Source organism: Sphaeramia orbicularis, chromosome 3 (assembly GCF_902148855.1).
Source record: "Sphaeramia orbicularis chromosome 3, fSphaOr1.1, whole genome shotgun sequence".
NCBI lineage: Eukaryota > Metazoa > Chordata > Actinopteri > Kurtiformes > Apogonidae > Sphaeramia > Sphaeramia orbicularis.
Window position 1 is genome coordinate 55,419,184 of NC_043959.1, and position 18,806 is coordinate 55,437,989.

The 18,806-nt window shown below is 37.6% G+C and overlaps 1 protein-coding gene across 4 annotated transcripts in view; it reads right to left on the minus strand.

Annotated features, from left to right (window-relative positions):
- Positions 1-18,806, minus strand: part of LOC115437987 (protein diaphanous homolog 3-like) — a 184,722-nt gene that overhangs the window by 74,735 nt on the left and 91,181 nt on the right. For all 4 annotated transcript variants that reach the window (XM_030161439.1, XM_030161418.1, XM_030161430.1 and 1 more), the window contains 2 exons: positions 18,224-18,388; positions 7,557-7,692 (listed from right to left, as the gene is read on the minus strand). In XM_030161439.1, the coding sequence (XP_030017299.1) occupies positions 7,557-7,692; positions 18,224-18,388 (301 nt within the window). The remainder of the gene's footprint in view (positions 1-7,556; positions 7,693-18,223; positions 18,389-18,806) is intronic.

An 18,806-nucleotide genomic window follows, 5' to 3' on the forward strand; every position in this document is an offset into this window, starting at 1 on the left:
CATCACAGGCAGCAAGCTTTACACTCCCCACAACACACATACAAAAATACAGATAGTACACAAGAAAGCAGCAAAAAGGAGCAGATCAATCTATTGCAACCTGCAGTGTGTGCCTTCATGTGTAGTACTCCATTTGACTCTAACCCACAAGAACATGAAACGCTCTACGTGCCTCAGGAGGCAAGGAAAAACGAAACCCACTCAGATCTCCCGCCTCAGGAATATATGGGAGCAAAAACAGTCCAATTTTACACATCAATCACGAGCAACTCAGACAGGCCGACACAGAAAACTGCTTTATAGAATGTAGACAAGAGGTGCTTTTAGACAGCCCAACAATGAAAATCATAACAAATATTTATATACTCACACCCACATGCTCACAAACTTAGCGAGAGAGAGAAAAAGAGAGAGAGATCACAGAAGTGTCACATGGATAGTAATGGAAGAGGAACACATGGCAGAGGAGTATTAGTCAAGCTAGTAGCTGTGAAATGGGTTTGAAACAGTCATTCAGCTTGTGAAAGGTTGTGTTGAAGAGGATGTGGCGAGAGAACAAAGACTACTGAGAGGAATGGGACAGTGAAGAGTGGTATCCCAGCTTTGGCAGGAGAGCTACTGATTGGTGCTTTGATGTTCACAATTCTCCTGCCTTTGCCTATTCTGCCGCATCTGGGATCAGAGCTCTCATGACAGGTGTGCAATGTTCACAGACTTTTAACTTTTACTTCACCACCCCAACAAAAAAAAAAAAAAAAAAAAAAACCTGAAGACACTCACATCTAGTCTACTTATTTCTTTTTATAGAATAGCAGGAGTGTCTGTCTGGTGCTCACATCGCTTTTATTGCCGCTTTACAAGCTCCTAATCTCATGTTTGAGTAGTGAAAAAAAAAGCATGGAACTGAGTCTACTGGAAGCTGAACAGCAGAGTGAAGCATCTAATTTAGTTGTCCTTCTCTTTGAGAGAAAATAAATAAAAAATGTGAAGACGTAAACTGTATTTATGTGCTTAGATGTACAAATGTAGAGGTAAGATCAACAAGAGGATAAACAAAAGCAGAAAGTAAAGATGTGTTTACTCTAGCGCACAGAGAAAGAATCAGCTTGAGGAGTTGAATCAAGACAAAGCTGAACCTCCACCTCTGGGAAACGACTATAGTTATCCTCCTGTCTGTAGTGAAACTTCACTCACCATCTATTTAATCAGAGCCTGTTCCAACTGGCGTTTTCCATTGTCTGGACACGCAGCCTGTCTGTGTGTCGATGTCTACCATCTATTCAGGCCCAGGCTAATGCCTCCAGCCACTTCACTCAACAGGATGTGGCACTTATCATCAGGACAATGACCTGGCCAGTTGTAGCGGTGTGTAGCAGAGTCGTGCCAGAGCAAGGCAAGAAATAGGGTCAATTGAACTGGGATGGAAAAGCTAAGGAGAGAAAATGACATGCCTGAGCACAATGCATGCAGGCTGACCACTGTGTTCCCTTGGATACTTAGAAGGCAAATGGTGCAATGAGCCCAGTAAGACCACTTTCTCCATTGAATACCCTCTGTTCTGCCTCACTTAGTCAGTACAGGTAAGAGAGATGTACAGCTGTCATGTATAAGAACTCGCTAATAAATATTTCATCAGTCGTTAGCTTGTCACCGTTACACCAGATGCATGGGATATATATATACATATATATATATATATATATATATATATATATATATATATATATAAATAAAAGGACTAATGGCCCTGTAGATCACCAGCATGTTCTATCAAGACTCGATACCAATTTAAATTTGTGAGGTTGTCAGGTTCTTCTCCAGTTTACACAACAACACTCTCGGGTGAAAACGGCAAAAATATTTTATCAGATGTGCTTTTTGTTTAGTTGACAACAGCATTTTTGGGGGTTGAAAATGGAAAAAATGAAACCACCTTCCAGAATGGAAATCTTAAAAATGCTCCACTCTTGCATCACCGTCTAAAGGGTTGAAAATGCAAAATTGTGTTTTCTCGTCGCATAGTTTACATCACAGGCACACACCAGTACAGGAAAACAACATGTCGGATTATTTCCCTGCAACGGACCTTCAAGTTGCCCTAGCTGTTCTAATTTACATCCTTGAGTAATTTCAGCAATTGTCACAAATTTTTATAGAGGGTAGTAGAGAGCGGAGAAGGCACATTAATTACCTTCAGCAAATTTTTGATGCACCAATACAGCGGAGGCAAACTAGACAGCTGTGGATGAGGCCTGGGAGGACAAGTCAAAGGTGGGATGACTTTGATAATTGAGTAGTTGACGACTGTGCTTGGCATAAATAATAATAATAATACTATAATAACAGGAAATTTTGCATGTCTGTCTGCATGCAGATTTTCCCCCCAAAACACACATCTAAACACAGAATTAAAAGTGAGAACGCAACACCCCTTTTGCGGTTTTGGTTCAGATTGTTATCTAAACATAGCCTCAGACTCCTGTGGTCTTTATGCAGGAGCTCAATCTTCCAATAGAGAAGTGGGTGGTACTTTGGAGGAGAACTCAACTAATTAAATGAAAGTCCATATATGACTTCCTATCAGTGCTCAATAGTAACTACAATGATATCTGTAATTATTTCCACGTTATAACTCATCAAAATACAGCCCATTATCAGTAAAGGCAAATTTTTAATATTTAAAAAATTTATCAAAAATGCCAAAATCGAAATTCCTCAAAACTGCGAGCAAACTTTGGAGACATTGTCCGAAAGAAGCTACATAAAAATTTCCAAGTGAATCCGACCAGTAGTTTTATTAAAGAAGATGTTTGAAGAAATTGTTAACAAAGACCGGCTGGTGAGCTAAAAACCAAAAAAAAAAAAAAAAAAAAAAAAAAAAAAAAACAAGTGTATTTTTTTAACTTAATAAACAACCGGCTGTGCTTTAACATAGAATCCAACAGTTGTATGCAATTAGATAACTAATACACCTAGACTGAAATCACACTGAAATTTGGTGTCCTTCAAGGTGTCAAAGTGGAAGCCAAGGTCTGACAAGGGATTGTGAAACCGTGTATATGATGATTATAAATGTAATGCAGAACTATACTATACAAGTGAAAGTTCCTCTGGGAAACCTTAAACTGGAAACTGTCAGAATGTTAGCAAGTTGTCGCGCTTAGCTCAAGCTGATTGGCATCTGACGGCAAGCACAAATGACACAGGAGCTAGAGGATCCGTCTGCTTCTCTCAAATCGAGTTTGGTTGAGGCCGATTCGTCAGCGTTGTTCGACAGTTGCACAGTATGTATATGGGAACATGTCAAACATGCAGTTCAGTTTAGTTTTTTTTATAGTTACTTTCTTACAGGCTATATAAAAGTATGTCAGAAGGGACTATATGCTTCCAGGTTTAACAAACTCCAGCTTATTGCTATCTAATGTAAAACTAGGGAATGACTGTATTTCTATCTGTTCAAAGGAAAAAGTAAAAAAAAAAATAGAAAGAAGAAACCATGCCGTCTGCATTTGGAGTGTCATTATTTCTACCCTGATGTACCAAACTCTGACACCCAAACAGTGGTGTGCCGACAAAAGAAAAGTATTACTCAGTTGTACGACATGCATTAGAGCCATCTGCTATTGACACTTATACTCTGCTCTTTTAAGGTTTTAGGCTAATACAAGATATGACTCTCACTTCGACGGCAGGTCATATTTATTTCACCTGAGGATCAAAATCAGGACACAGCTGGTTTATGAATCAAAAAATGAACTGGCTTGATGATAAGGATGTAATTTACTCCACGTCACAAAGACCAGCATTTAGTGTTAATTAGATCATTGTTACCTTAATGCAGCTACATCTTAATGAAATCATTACCATGACGACCTATACTGAAGGAAATATGGCCAAAATGAATTATTCTTATTTAATTTTTTTTTTAAATTGTTGCTGCTGTTATTGTTATTATTCAATGTTCCAGATGATTTACAATATTAATTAATTGTTTTCTGGCTATGAGAACAAATGACTAAACATTTTTGAAAGACACCCCTTCTTTACTCTATATGTGTGCCATATATGACTGGAAAAACACATTTACAATTAATATATTACAAGAAGCACACAGGTTACATTTCAAATTGTTTTTGATAAAGATAAATCCCCAGAGGAATGATCCTGATTTTGCTATCTAAACGTTTGTCACAATATTCAGAAAGAAAAACCTTGATTCATTATATTAATTCAATTTGTGGCCTAGCCCTAACGATCTACAAATAGCAGCAGGCAATCCGATGACCTTGCGTTATGTGTGATCTTAAGTTTTATATGATTTGCATTAATGTTGCTAAGCCAGCAAGTGTATGTTTGCTGTGATTCTTTAGAGGCTGTTGGTTTAGTTGGCAGTTGTTTTTTGTCAAACTGGTGGCACAAATTTGACGATAACAGGCCATGACAGAGAAATGGGGAACTTTTTATTGTTAAAATATTTTCTTGATCAGCCAATAACCCAAAGTATCAGTCATTATTTTAATACCAAAATGATGATCTATAATGGAAATAGTTGCACCTTTAATAGAATATTAAATCTTTTTTTTTATAATCCACCTGCTGTTCATCCAAATGTAAATTGTAATTATTGTGATTTATTGATTTATTTAATTATATGATGTTTTGGTGAGATAATGAACGCACCCCTTGTATACAAACATACACTATCTCATACAAATTCTCTTGGCAAAAAACCAAAATAACATCTTTTTTTTCTGTCTCTCATGCCTCTTCTGTGCTTTTAGCATTTTTGCATGCAGGGTTGCATCTCTAGCTGTTCTTTTATTTGACGTCTTAATAGTTCATCGCTTGTAGCCATGTAGGGAATGTTAAATAAAGCTCTGATGTGTAATTTGTCGCTCCACAAACATTCCCGCTCCCAGCCTACCCTGGGAGTTAATGCAACAGATTTGTCATACACAAGCCAGGCACAGCTAGAGGAGGAGGAAAAAACACCTATTCAATCTGAATTTCAATCTCATAGGGCTCTATGCAAATGCATGCAAGCTGATGCTTTCGCTCTCTCAGACTGCCAGAACACACAGTGCAGATGAGGAAACTCACACTGCACGCTGCTGTGTAGGTAGAAGCCTACTCTGGCAGGTAAAAGACAAAGGAAAATGAGATGGAAACCAGGAGACTCTCACAATTCTGGAATACATAATTAGGCAAAATCTAAGACCAAAGTGAATGCAGATACTTGTAGCAGTTAAAGAAGCTAAAATCCATTTTGATCATTTCCTCCAGGAAACCCTCCCCCTTCCTTCACTCTGTCTCTCATTGCTGTGCCCTTCAGCATAATGGGGATATGCAGCCTCTCTGGGGCTTTTTATGGAATTGATGGATAATCAGATGCTTACACAGAAAATCTCCATTGAGGACAATCCTCCCTGACAAACAAAGAGAAAGCTCTTTAGTTAATAAATAGGCTGAGAGAGAGAGAGAGAGAGAAAGAGAGAGAGAGAGAGAGAGAAAATGAGTAAATCCTATCCTGAGTTGGCAGCACAATGCCAAATCTCTATCACATATTCCTTTCATCCCAACAATTTGTGCGCATGTATGTGTGTACATGTGCGTGTGAATGTGTGTGTGTGTATGTGTTACGTGCTACCAGAGACATCACTTCTTGAGTATGTGACTGAGTTTGCCTTTAACTTTATCTTAATTTGAGCGTATCTAAATAAATTTCAAGCTCCAGGCATATTTTTTATAAGCCTTTCTAGCAAAATTTAGCAGAACTTTTTTCTTATGATTTTGTAATTTCCGAACTACTTTATAAAACTGAAAAGTTTGCAGAACACAACACGCAGCCCTCATGTTTTTCCAGGTATCAGTCTGAGTGAGTCAGTAAACAACTATAGAGGTAAAGTATCGTCATTTGTACGGGTTTAAAGCACTGCAACAGACGTCCTTTTTATCACTGTGATTTGGCAAATCTGCAGCATTATCATAGCAGCTCTCATTGCTGGGTAGAGTGTGCCATTCCACTCTGTACTAGATAGTTATTTATAGACAGGGTGTTAACAGGACTAACACAGCTTAACAGTGTTGATTAATTTTTTTTGATAATCACAGCATGACAGAATGGAATACCTACTGTTTCACTAGAGTAGAATAAAAAAATGTACTTGAACTGGATATGACCCCACAACTGGATGAAACTGCAAAATGGAGCATTGTGTGACATACAGTGACAAACTTGAGTTGGTTAGGCTACATAGCATGCCCACAGCAGTGCTTTGGCCTGGATGGAGCACTGTGGCTCTCTACTTGCACTCCACCGTGTGCAGGAGCGCTACAATGGCTGGCATAGTCATCTTAGCTATAGATGCTGGTGCATGGATGGGAACGCCAAGCTAAACTGCTCTGCCAACCTTGGCTTTGGCATTGGACATGGGCCTGGAGGGTGAACTGTTGAATGAGTTTCTGGCATCAAGAGGGCTCCAAAGGGGAGGGGGGGGGGACAAAAAAGAAAAAAAAAAAACAACTGACAGCTGGAACCAGCTACTCTGTCATAAGGTAAAAATTGGCTTTGTTTGAAAACCCTTGCTAAATAAAGTTAGCATCTCTCCTTATCGCTGAACACCACACAAATTAACTAACAGTGTACTGTTGCTGTGTTTAAAGGGACACAATATGTACAAAGGTGCATGTGCAACTCAGCTAAAATGGAAACAATTAGTGTTCTGGAAAAAAATGTGAACTTGTGATAAAGCCTACCTTAAAAATCATACTTCCTGCTCATGAATGTCTTTAAGATTTCTCCCTGATAACACACAATGTTAACTTCATATCAAACCTCATCCAGTAAGTGTATCTCTGTTTTTTAGGTGCAGAACAGATACACAACAGAGGCTCTCCTTCAACCTGGTGACTCAGGTTAAGGGTCATTTTACCAGACATCCATCCTGCTTAAGTGTTCTGCAGCTGTAATGACGCTCCACAGCCCTGACAGATGCTTTTCTGCACTAAGGGTTAGCACTGACCTCCCAAGAGGGGCCAAACACGAGGTGAATTTATCTACAAAGATCAATAACTAATCAATGTTCATAATTTCACTGCTTCAGGTTTGGCAGAAGATAACTTTTGCAGTTTAACCCATCAAGATATTAAGATCCTTGCCTTGCTAGTCAATGGAGGAAAATACAGTTTAATTTCAAAATGCGATCATTTCAGTTTCACTTTGCATTTCTATTCATGGGGAAGAGACATAAGAGATTCACTGGTCAGAAATAATGAAGGTCAGTTTGACTGTGGTATTGTTTTAAAATCACTTAGTTGTCAGGCAACCAGAATGAACAGAATTTTTTTTCATGTGTGTACCTTGATTTTTTTTTTTTTACATTTTTAAGAGAAAATTAGGTGTTTTCTTTTGGATAAATTGGAACTTGTATCTGTCTGAAAATCAGAGTACTTAATCTCTTCAGTCATCTGATCATAGATTGATTCAGCACTCTGCTGTATGTAGGGGGCTTAAAGATGCAAGAGGTTACAGGGAAAGCAGATTAAATAGTCTCTACCTGCATTGACTTCCAGCAGCCTCCTCTTCTTCTGCTGTCGCTCTTGCTTTTCACGTTCAGCCTTCTCCTTCGCCGCCCGTGCTCTCCTCTGTTTCTCCTCCGACTCCCTCCGCCTCAGGTTCTCCTTCAGTGCTTGCTGTGTTGAGTGAGAGAAAGAGACCCAAAAAAAAAGGAAAAAATGACACTTTGCTAATGGAGGTTAATTGCAGAAGTCTAGAGTCTGACAAAGGCAGAGGGAGCTGTCAACCCTACAGACATCTATACAAGGCATCTTTAAAGTTGGATAAATCTTCTCATGTGCTCTGCCACTTTGGTCTCCTGAGGATGGAAAGAATGATGATATCGTCCTAATTTTGTTTTGTTTTTTTCTGTGAGACTTTAAATAAAAAATAACCCAACAGTCCAATTTACTGAGATTATTAAAGGTGCTGGAGTTCTATTTTAAAACTGTTCTCATTCTCAACCTTTTGTCCGTATAAAGTCTATTTTAGAGCCTAAATCATTGTCATTGGCAAGACAACAAACAGTACAAAATCATCCCAAAGTGTTTTAATAATCATAACATTAACAAAGTGCAAACATGTACTTGATGTTTAGCAAGTACTGAACTGAATGAAGAAACGAAACACACAAATTCCCAACTGGAACATCGGTATGTATGAATTGCGAAAAGTGGATAAATAGATAACTAGAGTAGATAATAGTAGCAGTTGTAGCAAAAGAAGTGGATGGAGGCACATTAAATTGGATGATTTTCTGAAAATTCTGTTCAAATTTGTGATGCATATGGATTGAAAACTGCCTGCTGTCTGTAGAATATAGTTAAAGAAGAATTGTACCTCATGGTCTTAGTGTTAATGTTAGGTTTCCTTCTACAATATTATCATTTTACAAGGTCTACAACATATGAAAAATTGATGGAGACACAATCCTATTTCTGTATTGTTACCTCTGCCAGGAGGTATTGTGATCGCTTTGCTTTATGTGTTTGCGTGCGTGTTTGTTTGTTTGTTAGCGAGATAACTCAAAAAGTTATTGACAGATTTTCATGAAATTTTCAGGAAATGTTGATGCTGGCACAAGGAAGAAATGACTAAATTTTGGTGGTGATCGGGGGTGGTGGGGGTGGGGGCATGGGGACCCAATGATCTGCCTTGGCGGAGGTCTGCGCTCTCCGAGTGCTCTTCTCATTGTAGAATGTAATTTGACTCACAGGATGAAGGAAAAGCAACTACTGCTTACTTCCCCAAAAAAAAAAAAAAAAAAAAAAAGCTGATGGTCAGCTCCAATCATATTTGTAATCATTCTTCCTCCTGAGGTATGGATGTGTAGGCGCTGAGAAACATATGGCATCTACTGTACATCAGCCACTGTAGTTGCAGACTCTATAATCTCTGTGCCAAAGTGTTGTTAAACTCATACAATAGTGTCAATAGCTCAATAACGCCAGAGCCAGGAGACAGGCTGCATATGATTTAATAGAGTTTTTACGTGACCACCATCCTGATCAATAGCCAGTCACTTAAAGGACCAGAGTGTGGCCTTCAATCAAATGCCCAACTCCTCCTCCTCCTCCTCATCATAGTTTCGCCTCCTCTCATGCTTTTCACACAACACAGCTAAACAGGCAAGTCAGTCCAAGAATTGTAATGGCAAGCTGGTGTTTCCTAAAAAAACAGAGTAAAGAATTGCACAATAAAGAGAGACTCTCACTTAGTAAAGGCCACCGATGGCTCGCAAACAGTATAAATTCTGCAAAGAAGTGACCATTGTTAAAAATATCGGAGAAAATTGGATTCGGAATGGCTTAGTGTAGTTGATTCAATGTCAAAAAGCCACTTCAAACAGTATTCACAGTTTGATACAACTTCCTCATGCCATACTCCTGTGGTCTGCACAGTTTGCTGGAGCACTCCTATAATGTGTAATTACCGAGGAGCAAAGACTTTGGTTCCACAATGAAGCCAGTGCAAAAGTCTCTGAACATGTACTACTGCTGGCAGCTGATGGATGTGGACTCCCATAGACTGATGTTACATTTACATTTATGCATTTGGCAGACGCTTTTTTCCAAAGTGACTTACAGGGGAAAAACCAAAAATGAAAGAAAAATACAAGAATAGATTAAAAACATAATAACAGCTGTACAATTAAAACAGTGTCGTACAGAAGAATAAATAGCAAGATAATAGACTAAAATACAAGAATAGATTAAAAAGACATATAAAAGCAGCTGTACACTTAAAAACAGTAAATAAAAATAACAAGTAAAAACAACAGAATAGACATGATAATGTATGATAATACTTGGCCTAATCCATTTCACTGGGAACCTTTAATAGCTGATCTGGCCCATCCTGTGTCCATCAGACTGTTTTAACTAGTGTCACAATAAGGTTCATAATATTTTTTTCCATCCATAGTTGCATTAATTTTTGATTATTGATGATGGAGAATCAGACCGCTGCATCAAGTCTTCATCACATCCCAAATTACAGTCTAGACTTAATGGTGGTTAATCCATGTGTAAATGATGTCTCATTCTACCTGAACCATTCTGTCACAAGCCTGATGATCCTGATCAATCCTGGCATTGTTCAATCTTTTTGACATTAGAGACATGAGAGGCTACTTACTGCATCAGTTAGAGTAAGAGTTAAATAACCTGTTGCAGCTGAAACATTATGAACCACTGCAGTACTTACCCATGGAAGGATCTGAACTATTTGCTTAGTTAAATCCAGTGAATGTCTCCTACTCATAACCAGAGGTGGTGCAGTGAAATATTGCATGCGTGACTTTTTTTTTTTGGCCGGGCAGTGTATATTCAGAGCTATATACAGGGTGGGGAAGCAAAATTTACAATGAACATTTAGTTGTTTTTTCTCAGCAGGCACTACGTCAATTGTTTTGAAACCAAACATATATTGATGTCATAATCATACCTAACACTATTATCCATACTTTTTCAGAAACTTTTGCCCATATGAGTAATCAGGAAAGCAAATGTCAGAGTGTGTGATTTGCTGAATGCACTCGTCACACCAAAGGAGATTTCAAAAATAGTTGGAGTGTCCATAAAGACTGTTTATAATGGAAAGAAGAGAATGACTATGAGCAAAACTATTACGAGAAAGTCTGGAAGTGGAGGAAGCAACAAAAAATGTACCAAAGCTTTTATTAAAGCTCTCAAATCCAAAATCCTAAAGGATCCAACCAAATCCATGAGAAAAATGGCAATTGAACTTGAGGTAGACAACAAGACCGTTAGAAATGCAGTAAAATATGATTTGAAGATTTAAATTCTCATGACTTTCAATAAACTAATTGGTCATACACTGTCTTTCAATCCCTGCCTAAAATATTGTAAATTTTGCTTCCCCACCCTGTATACGTTTGCATATTTAGAGCTTTATATATGTTTATATATTTTCCTTTTCTGTTGTATTGATAATTCTGTCCTGCTACTTTTTATTATACTTGAATGGAGTGACTGCAACACCCAATAATTTCCCCCTGGGATTAATAAAGTACTCTGATTTAAATGATTTATTTGTTAAATAAGCTAGCATTTAGCATTAGCTCACATTTGACCACACCGGGTTACAAAACAATGTTTTTTGCAAGTTGTCTAGGTTTTTTCAACTGAATTAGGACCATTTTGCACCGCTAAATCCAAAAATGACATCTGTTTTTCTCAATCAGGTCAGGTTTTTTTGATAATTTGATTTTGAAAAATTTGATCTTCTCACAAAATTGATTACATTTAATTACATTAATACCAAAATAAGATTGGTAAGCACACTTTATGAAACTTATGACTTGATTCCTGTTAGGTACAATGGTGTATTCACTGCAGATGTAGCAGAATACATCAGGCTTATTTTTGCAAGATCTTCTAGTCGAAGCCATTTCATTCACCTGTAATATTAAAAAAAACATTAATCATAAATTGGCAAAAGTAAAATCTTCAGAACTCGTTTATTGCAAGAAATATGAAAGAATTTTGTATCATATGATGTGAAAATGCCCATAAATGTAAGCGAAAATGTCAAAAAGCCAATATGTAGCACAGTTGACCTGATTGAGCAAAATTAATGTGATTTTTGGATTCAGCACACCAAAATTATCCTAAATCAGCTCAAAAAACTTAACTCTTTCGGTGCCAGACAGTTAAGGGGCTAATAAGCCTTAAAAGTGCCACAGAATTTGGCCATTTTTCAGTATTTCGCGTCGTTTTTATAATCGAAGTCTGAATCGTCATCAGAACTCATTTTCTAGCAGATGGGACTGTTTTGACAGATCGCTGTGTTTACGATATTACTACAAAATGGCCATCTAATTTGCATATGATTTCATTCATAAATTCATTCATAAAATTTCCCAAGCAGAAAACGAAACGCGAGCTCTTCCTTGGTCAAAAACCGCTCGGTAACATCCGACCGATTACTACTTAGATTCAAAACGCACCGGACGCAGCTGATTCATTATTGATCGTAATTTGCAAGAAGATTTGAAAGAACGTCATCGAAATGTGAGAAAGAAATGGGGGTGGATGGTTTGTTTGTACACAAATATGGCGTGTTCTCCAAAGCCGATCTGATCGGCCCGTGGCACTTTTAAGGTTGTATTCGTAAAGCCGATTTAATCGGCCCATGGCACTGAAAGAGTTAAACAATAAATTTGTTGTTGACCAGTGCCATTTGCAAATGATTCTGACCCCATGGTTCTCCACAGCCCCGCCCCTTTTCCCCAAATGTAATGACGTTCAGCTGCAAAATGCCAACATGGTGACAGCCAAACCACAACCCACTGGCTTCAAAACAGCACTCCCAAAACCAGTGGGTGACATTATGGTTCCTCCATCAGCTAAATATATACAGTCATTACAAACCTATTAAACACACTAAAGTCTTTTACTATGTGATGCCTTTCTTCATTTATAAATACAAAATAAATAAATAAAACTGCAAATTGGTTTCAGTCTGTTAGCAGACATTAATTTTTAAACATTTACCTAAACTCATTCACATGACAAGACACGAATGAAACTGATGAGTACGAGCAGGTTCATTGAATTAAAGAGTAAATGAAGAAAATGAACAACCGAGACTCCTACTTTTAAATCAAACCATCTCCTCCACCAAATGAACTCGATGATTTAATGGAATGACGGCTGGTTACTCATGACAACCAGCTCACAATTCACAAAAGTCTATATTCTATAACAGGCATCCAATTAAGAAAACTGTGAGCAGAGAGAATGTGGAATAAGAAGAGGAAAGAACAAGATGTGACAATATATTTTCAGTAAGGCACAATTAAGTGATCTCTGATTTCAAGCAGACAGCTATGATGAATGCCTGATGTGAATTCAGTGCAAACTTTGACACTTCACTATCGAGTGGCTTTCTCATTAAAAAGTCAACTTCGATTAATATAATAAAATGTAAACACAATTTGCACGATAACAACAAGACACAGCAACAATCTGGTAATGTGATGATAACAGTGTGGGATAGAGTATTCTCATCCATTACAGTAACAACATATCCTGTCAAACCAAGCTGCCCGTTAATTAAAGACCAAAACAAGGTAAAAAAGAAAAAATCAAGGTAAGATGACAAGATGTAAATGGAAGACATGCCATGATCCAAGCAGATGCAAAACAGAGCTATAAAACAATGCACTGATCACTAACGCTTTTTTGCATTATTATGTTCACTCTATTTCTGCATTAGCATGTTAGCATGTACAAATTAATGATTTTAAGCTGATTGTAAAAACTTACTAAAATTCATTCAAAGAGGGGCATGAATATTCCATAGATATTTCATCCCTAACTCACATATTTCACCAACACGGAGACCTTAAGAAAAAGTCAAAGGGGCTCCCAAGTCGTTAGGATTCATCCTTCGAACACCATTATTTCTTTAGTGAAATTCCAATTTAATCCACCCCAAAGGCTATTTTTCCTAGTGGTGGCCGAACCATTTGAATGACTGACCAACACTGCCATCCCCTGAGCCATGCTGCTTACATGGCTCAAAACCACAGAGCAGGTGGTTTCAGCGGTATGGATATGCAGATCCACAGAGGACATCTGTCGAGGCAAAATGACATCTTATTTAAAAATAAGCACTTCACTGCTGTCAGGTACCCAGGTAAACAATGATTAGTCGATAACGGGTCAATACAACAAGAGGACCCATTTAAGAAAAAGTCATTCTAAACTTATAGAGAAAAGAGATCAGAAAAAAGTAATTGTGGGACATGACATTAGGATACCCTTGTTAAAATGCTGATGTTAACCCAGCCAGCAAAGAAGTCAGGCTGTCTTGTCAAACCACAGAACCATTTAGAAACATAAAGAAAGTAAATACACAGAAATTAAAAAAAGGTATGGTTGAGAGGAGTTACATTTAAAAAAGATCATTCTTAAATCTTTATCAGGCAAGTGACTATTTTTGGTAATTTCCACATACATTACAAGACAGTGATAGCAACAGTTACATTAGATGCTTTTCCATTGGACATATGCGCAAAATTTTACTGATATTTACTAAATGTCAAAAAAACAGAAGTGGGAAATGTTGGTTTTTCCATTTAATCACAAAAGCTGATTTAATGATTTGTTTATTATCATGAGATGACACGAGAAGTCATTCCATAAACATGGCGACAAACATAAATATTGTATTGATTTACAGATATATTCATTATTATCATCTATTACCCCTCTATCCTGTAATAAATTTTAAAAAATATTCAGTTTCCTGGTGTCTCCACACATGCTGCACTGCTTCTTTTAAACTCTTCTTCTTTGCTTGTTGTAACATCCGTCAACATTGTTTTGTTTTTTTATTCACGTGACTCTAGTTGCAGAAAAAGGTCTTTCCATTGCACTTCTGCGTGATATACCATTTACACTACGCCCAAAAAGCCACTTCTTGCCAGCACAAAAACTTTTCATCGAAAAACAAGAGTTGGCGAAATTGTCGTTTTTCCATAAGGTAAATTTTTTATGTGCAACTTATATTTGTGCAATTTGAGTGTCATGAAAAAATGGAAAAACATGGAAAAGTGACTAGTGAGGACAGTGAGGCAACAATCTCAGGTCCAATGTGGTCCACAGGGTCTGTAAGGTCCACCTCTGCATGAACAGTGACTGTACCTGCTTTGTTAGGTACCATGAACCAATGGTACTAATGTAAGGAATGATGTTCAGAGGGAGAATGTGGATATGGACAGGTGTCTGGACCAGCTCTTATGTTGGTCTAATGTTCTAAAAGTGCCATTCTTTTCACCTTACATGTGTTTTTCTTGTAGTTTTTATATATACTTTTCGGATTTCTTTTTTTGGCATTTATAGGTAAGAAACCAAATAAAGTAACTTCACTGACCTTGATTTTCTACATAACAATACAAAACTTTGAACAATTTCACAAAAGTAATACATTCTTGTTATGTCCACCAATAACATACAAATGTTGAAATTTTGAATTTCAGATCATTTCTATGAGTGTCCTATAGAGGATTAACTCTGAGAGGTTTAATTTGTTGTTTTCTTCTTAAAGTCTAAGCAATAAAGACACAAATTATCTAAATATTGAGAACCAACGATATGAAAGAACATATTTCAGAAAAAAGAATCAGATGAGAGTTCGAAAAATGAAGTGTCATGTGATTTTGGTGCTCTGACAAAGCATCCATTTTAACTGTAATATGGAGCTGTAGCAGAGAGAGAGAGAGAGAGAGAGAGAGTCAGAGGGGAAGAGAGGGAGAGCGAGAGAACCAAGTCTCTGAGGAAATTGCCCTCCGCTCTCCTTCATCACTGCAGGTCTGCTTCCCCCTCCTCCTCTCCTGGATGTCCGCCATTAGACACGCTCAATTGGATTCCTGTCAGATGTGCGGCCTCGCCCTGGGTCTCCTTCCTACGGGTGACTGAGCATGCTGTATGTGTGTGTACGAGTGTGTGTATGTCTTTGTGTATGAAAAAGCTAAGCAGCTTTCCCTTACAAAAAAAAAAAAAAAAAAAAAAAAAGAGAATGACATACACACACAAACAAACATGAACACACATATTATACCTGCAAAGTACACACATAGAGTTCAAGGCTAAACTCGCTTCAGGTTGTGGTCTACAGACAGCACATACCTATTAGCATGGGCCTTGGCACACCAGGGTAAATGCTGACACAGATTTGACCGAGAGGTTATGGTGCTGAGATTTACTGTATGCCTACGTTCACTGACCTAGCCTTGGCTTCTCCCAAGATATGTCTGTGTGATGTGACCATTTGAACGAACTGCTGAGGGGGTAAGCTGCTTACACCTTGACCTATCACAGGGGAATAAATAGCTACCATGGGAGTTTTGACCATATAATGCTAGTCTTTAAAACACTTGGCTTTTTCACCTTTCACTGGCACAGTCATTAACTGTTATGTTTGGTTCAAGGAAACGCTACTATAGACCTCAGCTTGTAGAAAAAAAAAAAAAAAAAAAAGTACAGAAGATTGACCAAAAAGACATAGACTCAACGTATATTTGTGTTTTTTCTTCTTATGAAACATTAAATCATGTTTTAGTGGATAAAGTAGAACATCATGCATTATTTGTACAAGGTATGAGTCATATCTGTGCACATACAGTGGTGGAGAGTGAAGTGGGATGGCTATTAAAGTAAGGCAAAGGATCATAGCACAGAGAAATCCCAGGATCTATAGACAGTGGAAGGGAAAAAAAAAAAAAAAGGCACCACACTCAAAAACAACGAAATATCCTGGCTAAATGCAGTTCATGTGAGACCATTTTTTCCCTGCCTGTCTGTGTGTTTCTGTCTGTGGAGACGCATACACTAGTTACCTCAGGTTAGATGCTATACACAGCAGCCAGCTGATGCAGCAGGCTGTTATTTGACAGAAAGAAGAAGCGCAAAGGCATGGCTGATCAAACAATATGTGGCTCCAGGTATTTAAAAAAAAAAAAAAAAGAAGTTGTCTGTGTAATTACCAAAAATATTCATTTCAAAACGTCTGTCAAGTGGAAAATGACTTCCTCTTCCCTCTACTGTCAAAATACTGAAGCCAACTGGGATAAGACTAGTCTAAAAACTACTCTGTGAAAAACAAATGCACAGACAATGCTTTGGAGTACAATAAAATCTAAAGCATAACTAATGACTCTGCAGGAAAAAAGGCAAAGCACCGTGAAATCCATTTGTGTATGTGTGGTAGATGTTAAGTTGGGACAGGGTAGGAACTTTACTAGGCTAATTAGCTACTATTATCTGTTGCGCCTGGTGGCCTGTGCCACTAATCCTGCTGATTAAACACACTTGGTCTCCACAGCTCCGAGTCGCACCAGACTCACAAGGCTGCTGAGCTTAGTGATGACAAATATCTGGATAGGGCTACACTGCATAGGACGGTTCTACACTGTTCTGTTCTGCTTAGCATTACCGCAGGACACTAACATGAGCTGATGTTGTGTCTGAATTTGTTCATTACTGAGGGTAAATATCCAATGTTAGAAAAACTACAACAGTATTAAGCCTGAAAACACTGGTCTACAATTTTTTAGAAATGATTTGCTTCAGAGATTAAATGTGCTAAATGTTGCGTATTTTAATAAGATTAATTGGAAAACAAATGACAAAAGTGCCGGTTTGCTGATGTTTTCAAGGTATATGATTAAGTGTTATAACACATATATATTGGTTTATGTACATTTATATAATACTTTTATAAATCTTCCACTAAATAGAACCTGTAAAGTGAATGTATTCTAATGTGCAGACAGTGTTTTGAAGTAGATCTTGTAGCTCTGAGACAAATATTCCTTTTGAGTCAAACCCATTCTCTCGTTAATCCTTGAATTTCACATTTTGACCCAAGGCTGTATCTTGGAAAGTTCAGCCAACCAGCATTTTATACTTGATTTTTCTTTATCAGTGACTCTCATGTGGTAAAATGTCATTACTTTTATTCTGGAAGCATTTTCCTTGTAGACCAGTGAAACCTGTACGAGGCCAACTTGTCAACAACATAAAAAAAACTTAGATATAGAAGGGTTAGATAATTTATCTTGTTTTAAGAGTTAATTTCTTATTTTAAGTGTTCACACATCTGTAGACATGCTTATTTCTAGCTTTAACAATCTTAATTCAAGAAATCTTGTCAAATGAAATTATCTTGCTGCATGGACAGACATTTCACTTGTTTTGAGTACCTTTTTCCTCAGATTTAGTGTTTTTATTTAGTTTTTTGACACTCATTTTTTTTTAAGTGTACATAGCAAATTGATCAGGAATCAGTAAAAGAAAAAAAGAATCAGACGAATAAGCGGAATGGATATTAATAAAATCATATCAGTTCCCAACTCTACATATCAATGTAGCAAATCTGTAATTCATTACATCACAGAGCACTGGTCGATGTTGAGTAAAATGTACTATACCTATACAATCCCATTATTTATTGGTAATGTTTGTTTTGTTTTTTTTACTCCAGCATGAATATTAAGAGTTTTATAAATAATAATGGCCAAGCACAGTCATGATTGTTCCAAGGAGTAAAACACATGTTCAGGGCTTACTGTAAAGTAATCTAATGTAATGTAATGTAACATAACATTACATGACAGTGTATCTATGTTGTACTTACAGCAAACATAGAACGGAAGTTGCTCAGATCGGTGAACAGCTCCTCCACCGAAGTTTTCTTTGGGTCAACAGCAAAGTACTCCAGCACATTTTGATACAGCGTCTCCATGTTGCTGTGCATGATCACCAGCTTGGCATACTGCTCCCGCGCAACCTTGCTAAAGCTGTGAGGTTAGTAGTCAAGGTCAACATCACATGTAGCACACATTTAGTTCTGCTCTCTTATTTTACAGCATTATAAGAAATGTAGGAAAAGAGAAGCATAAAAAAAAGGGGAAGGAAAAACAAAAATCCAACTTGTTGCCTCAAGGATCTGGAGTTTAACAAACAGACACTGTCAGCTGTAAACTGTGATGTTAGCATTAGGAGCCCTGATACTATCAGTCAGGTTACTGCTACAGTGTGTTAACTGCTATGACCCCCTGCAGCCAACAGCATCTGTGAATCACGTTGCTGCTGGCAATGTGTGTGTTTGTTGTGTTATTTGACACTGACAATATAAAACGCAAATATAAACAGAAAAAAGCATATTCTGCCCAGAAACTCATGATCCAGGAGCGCTACATTATGCGCTGTGTACTAGT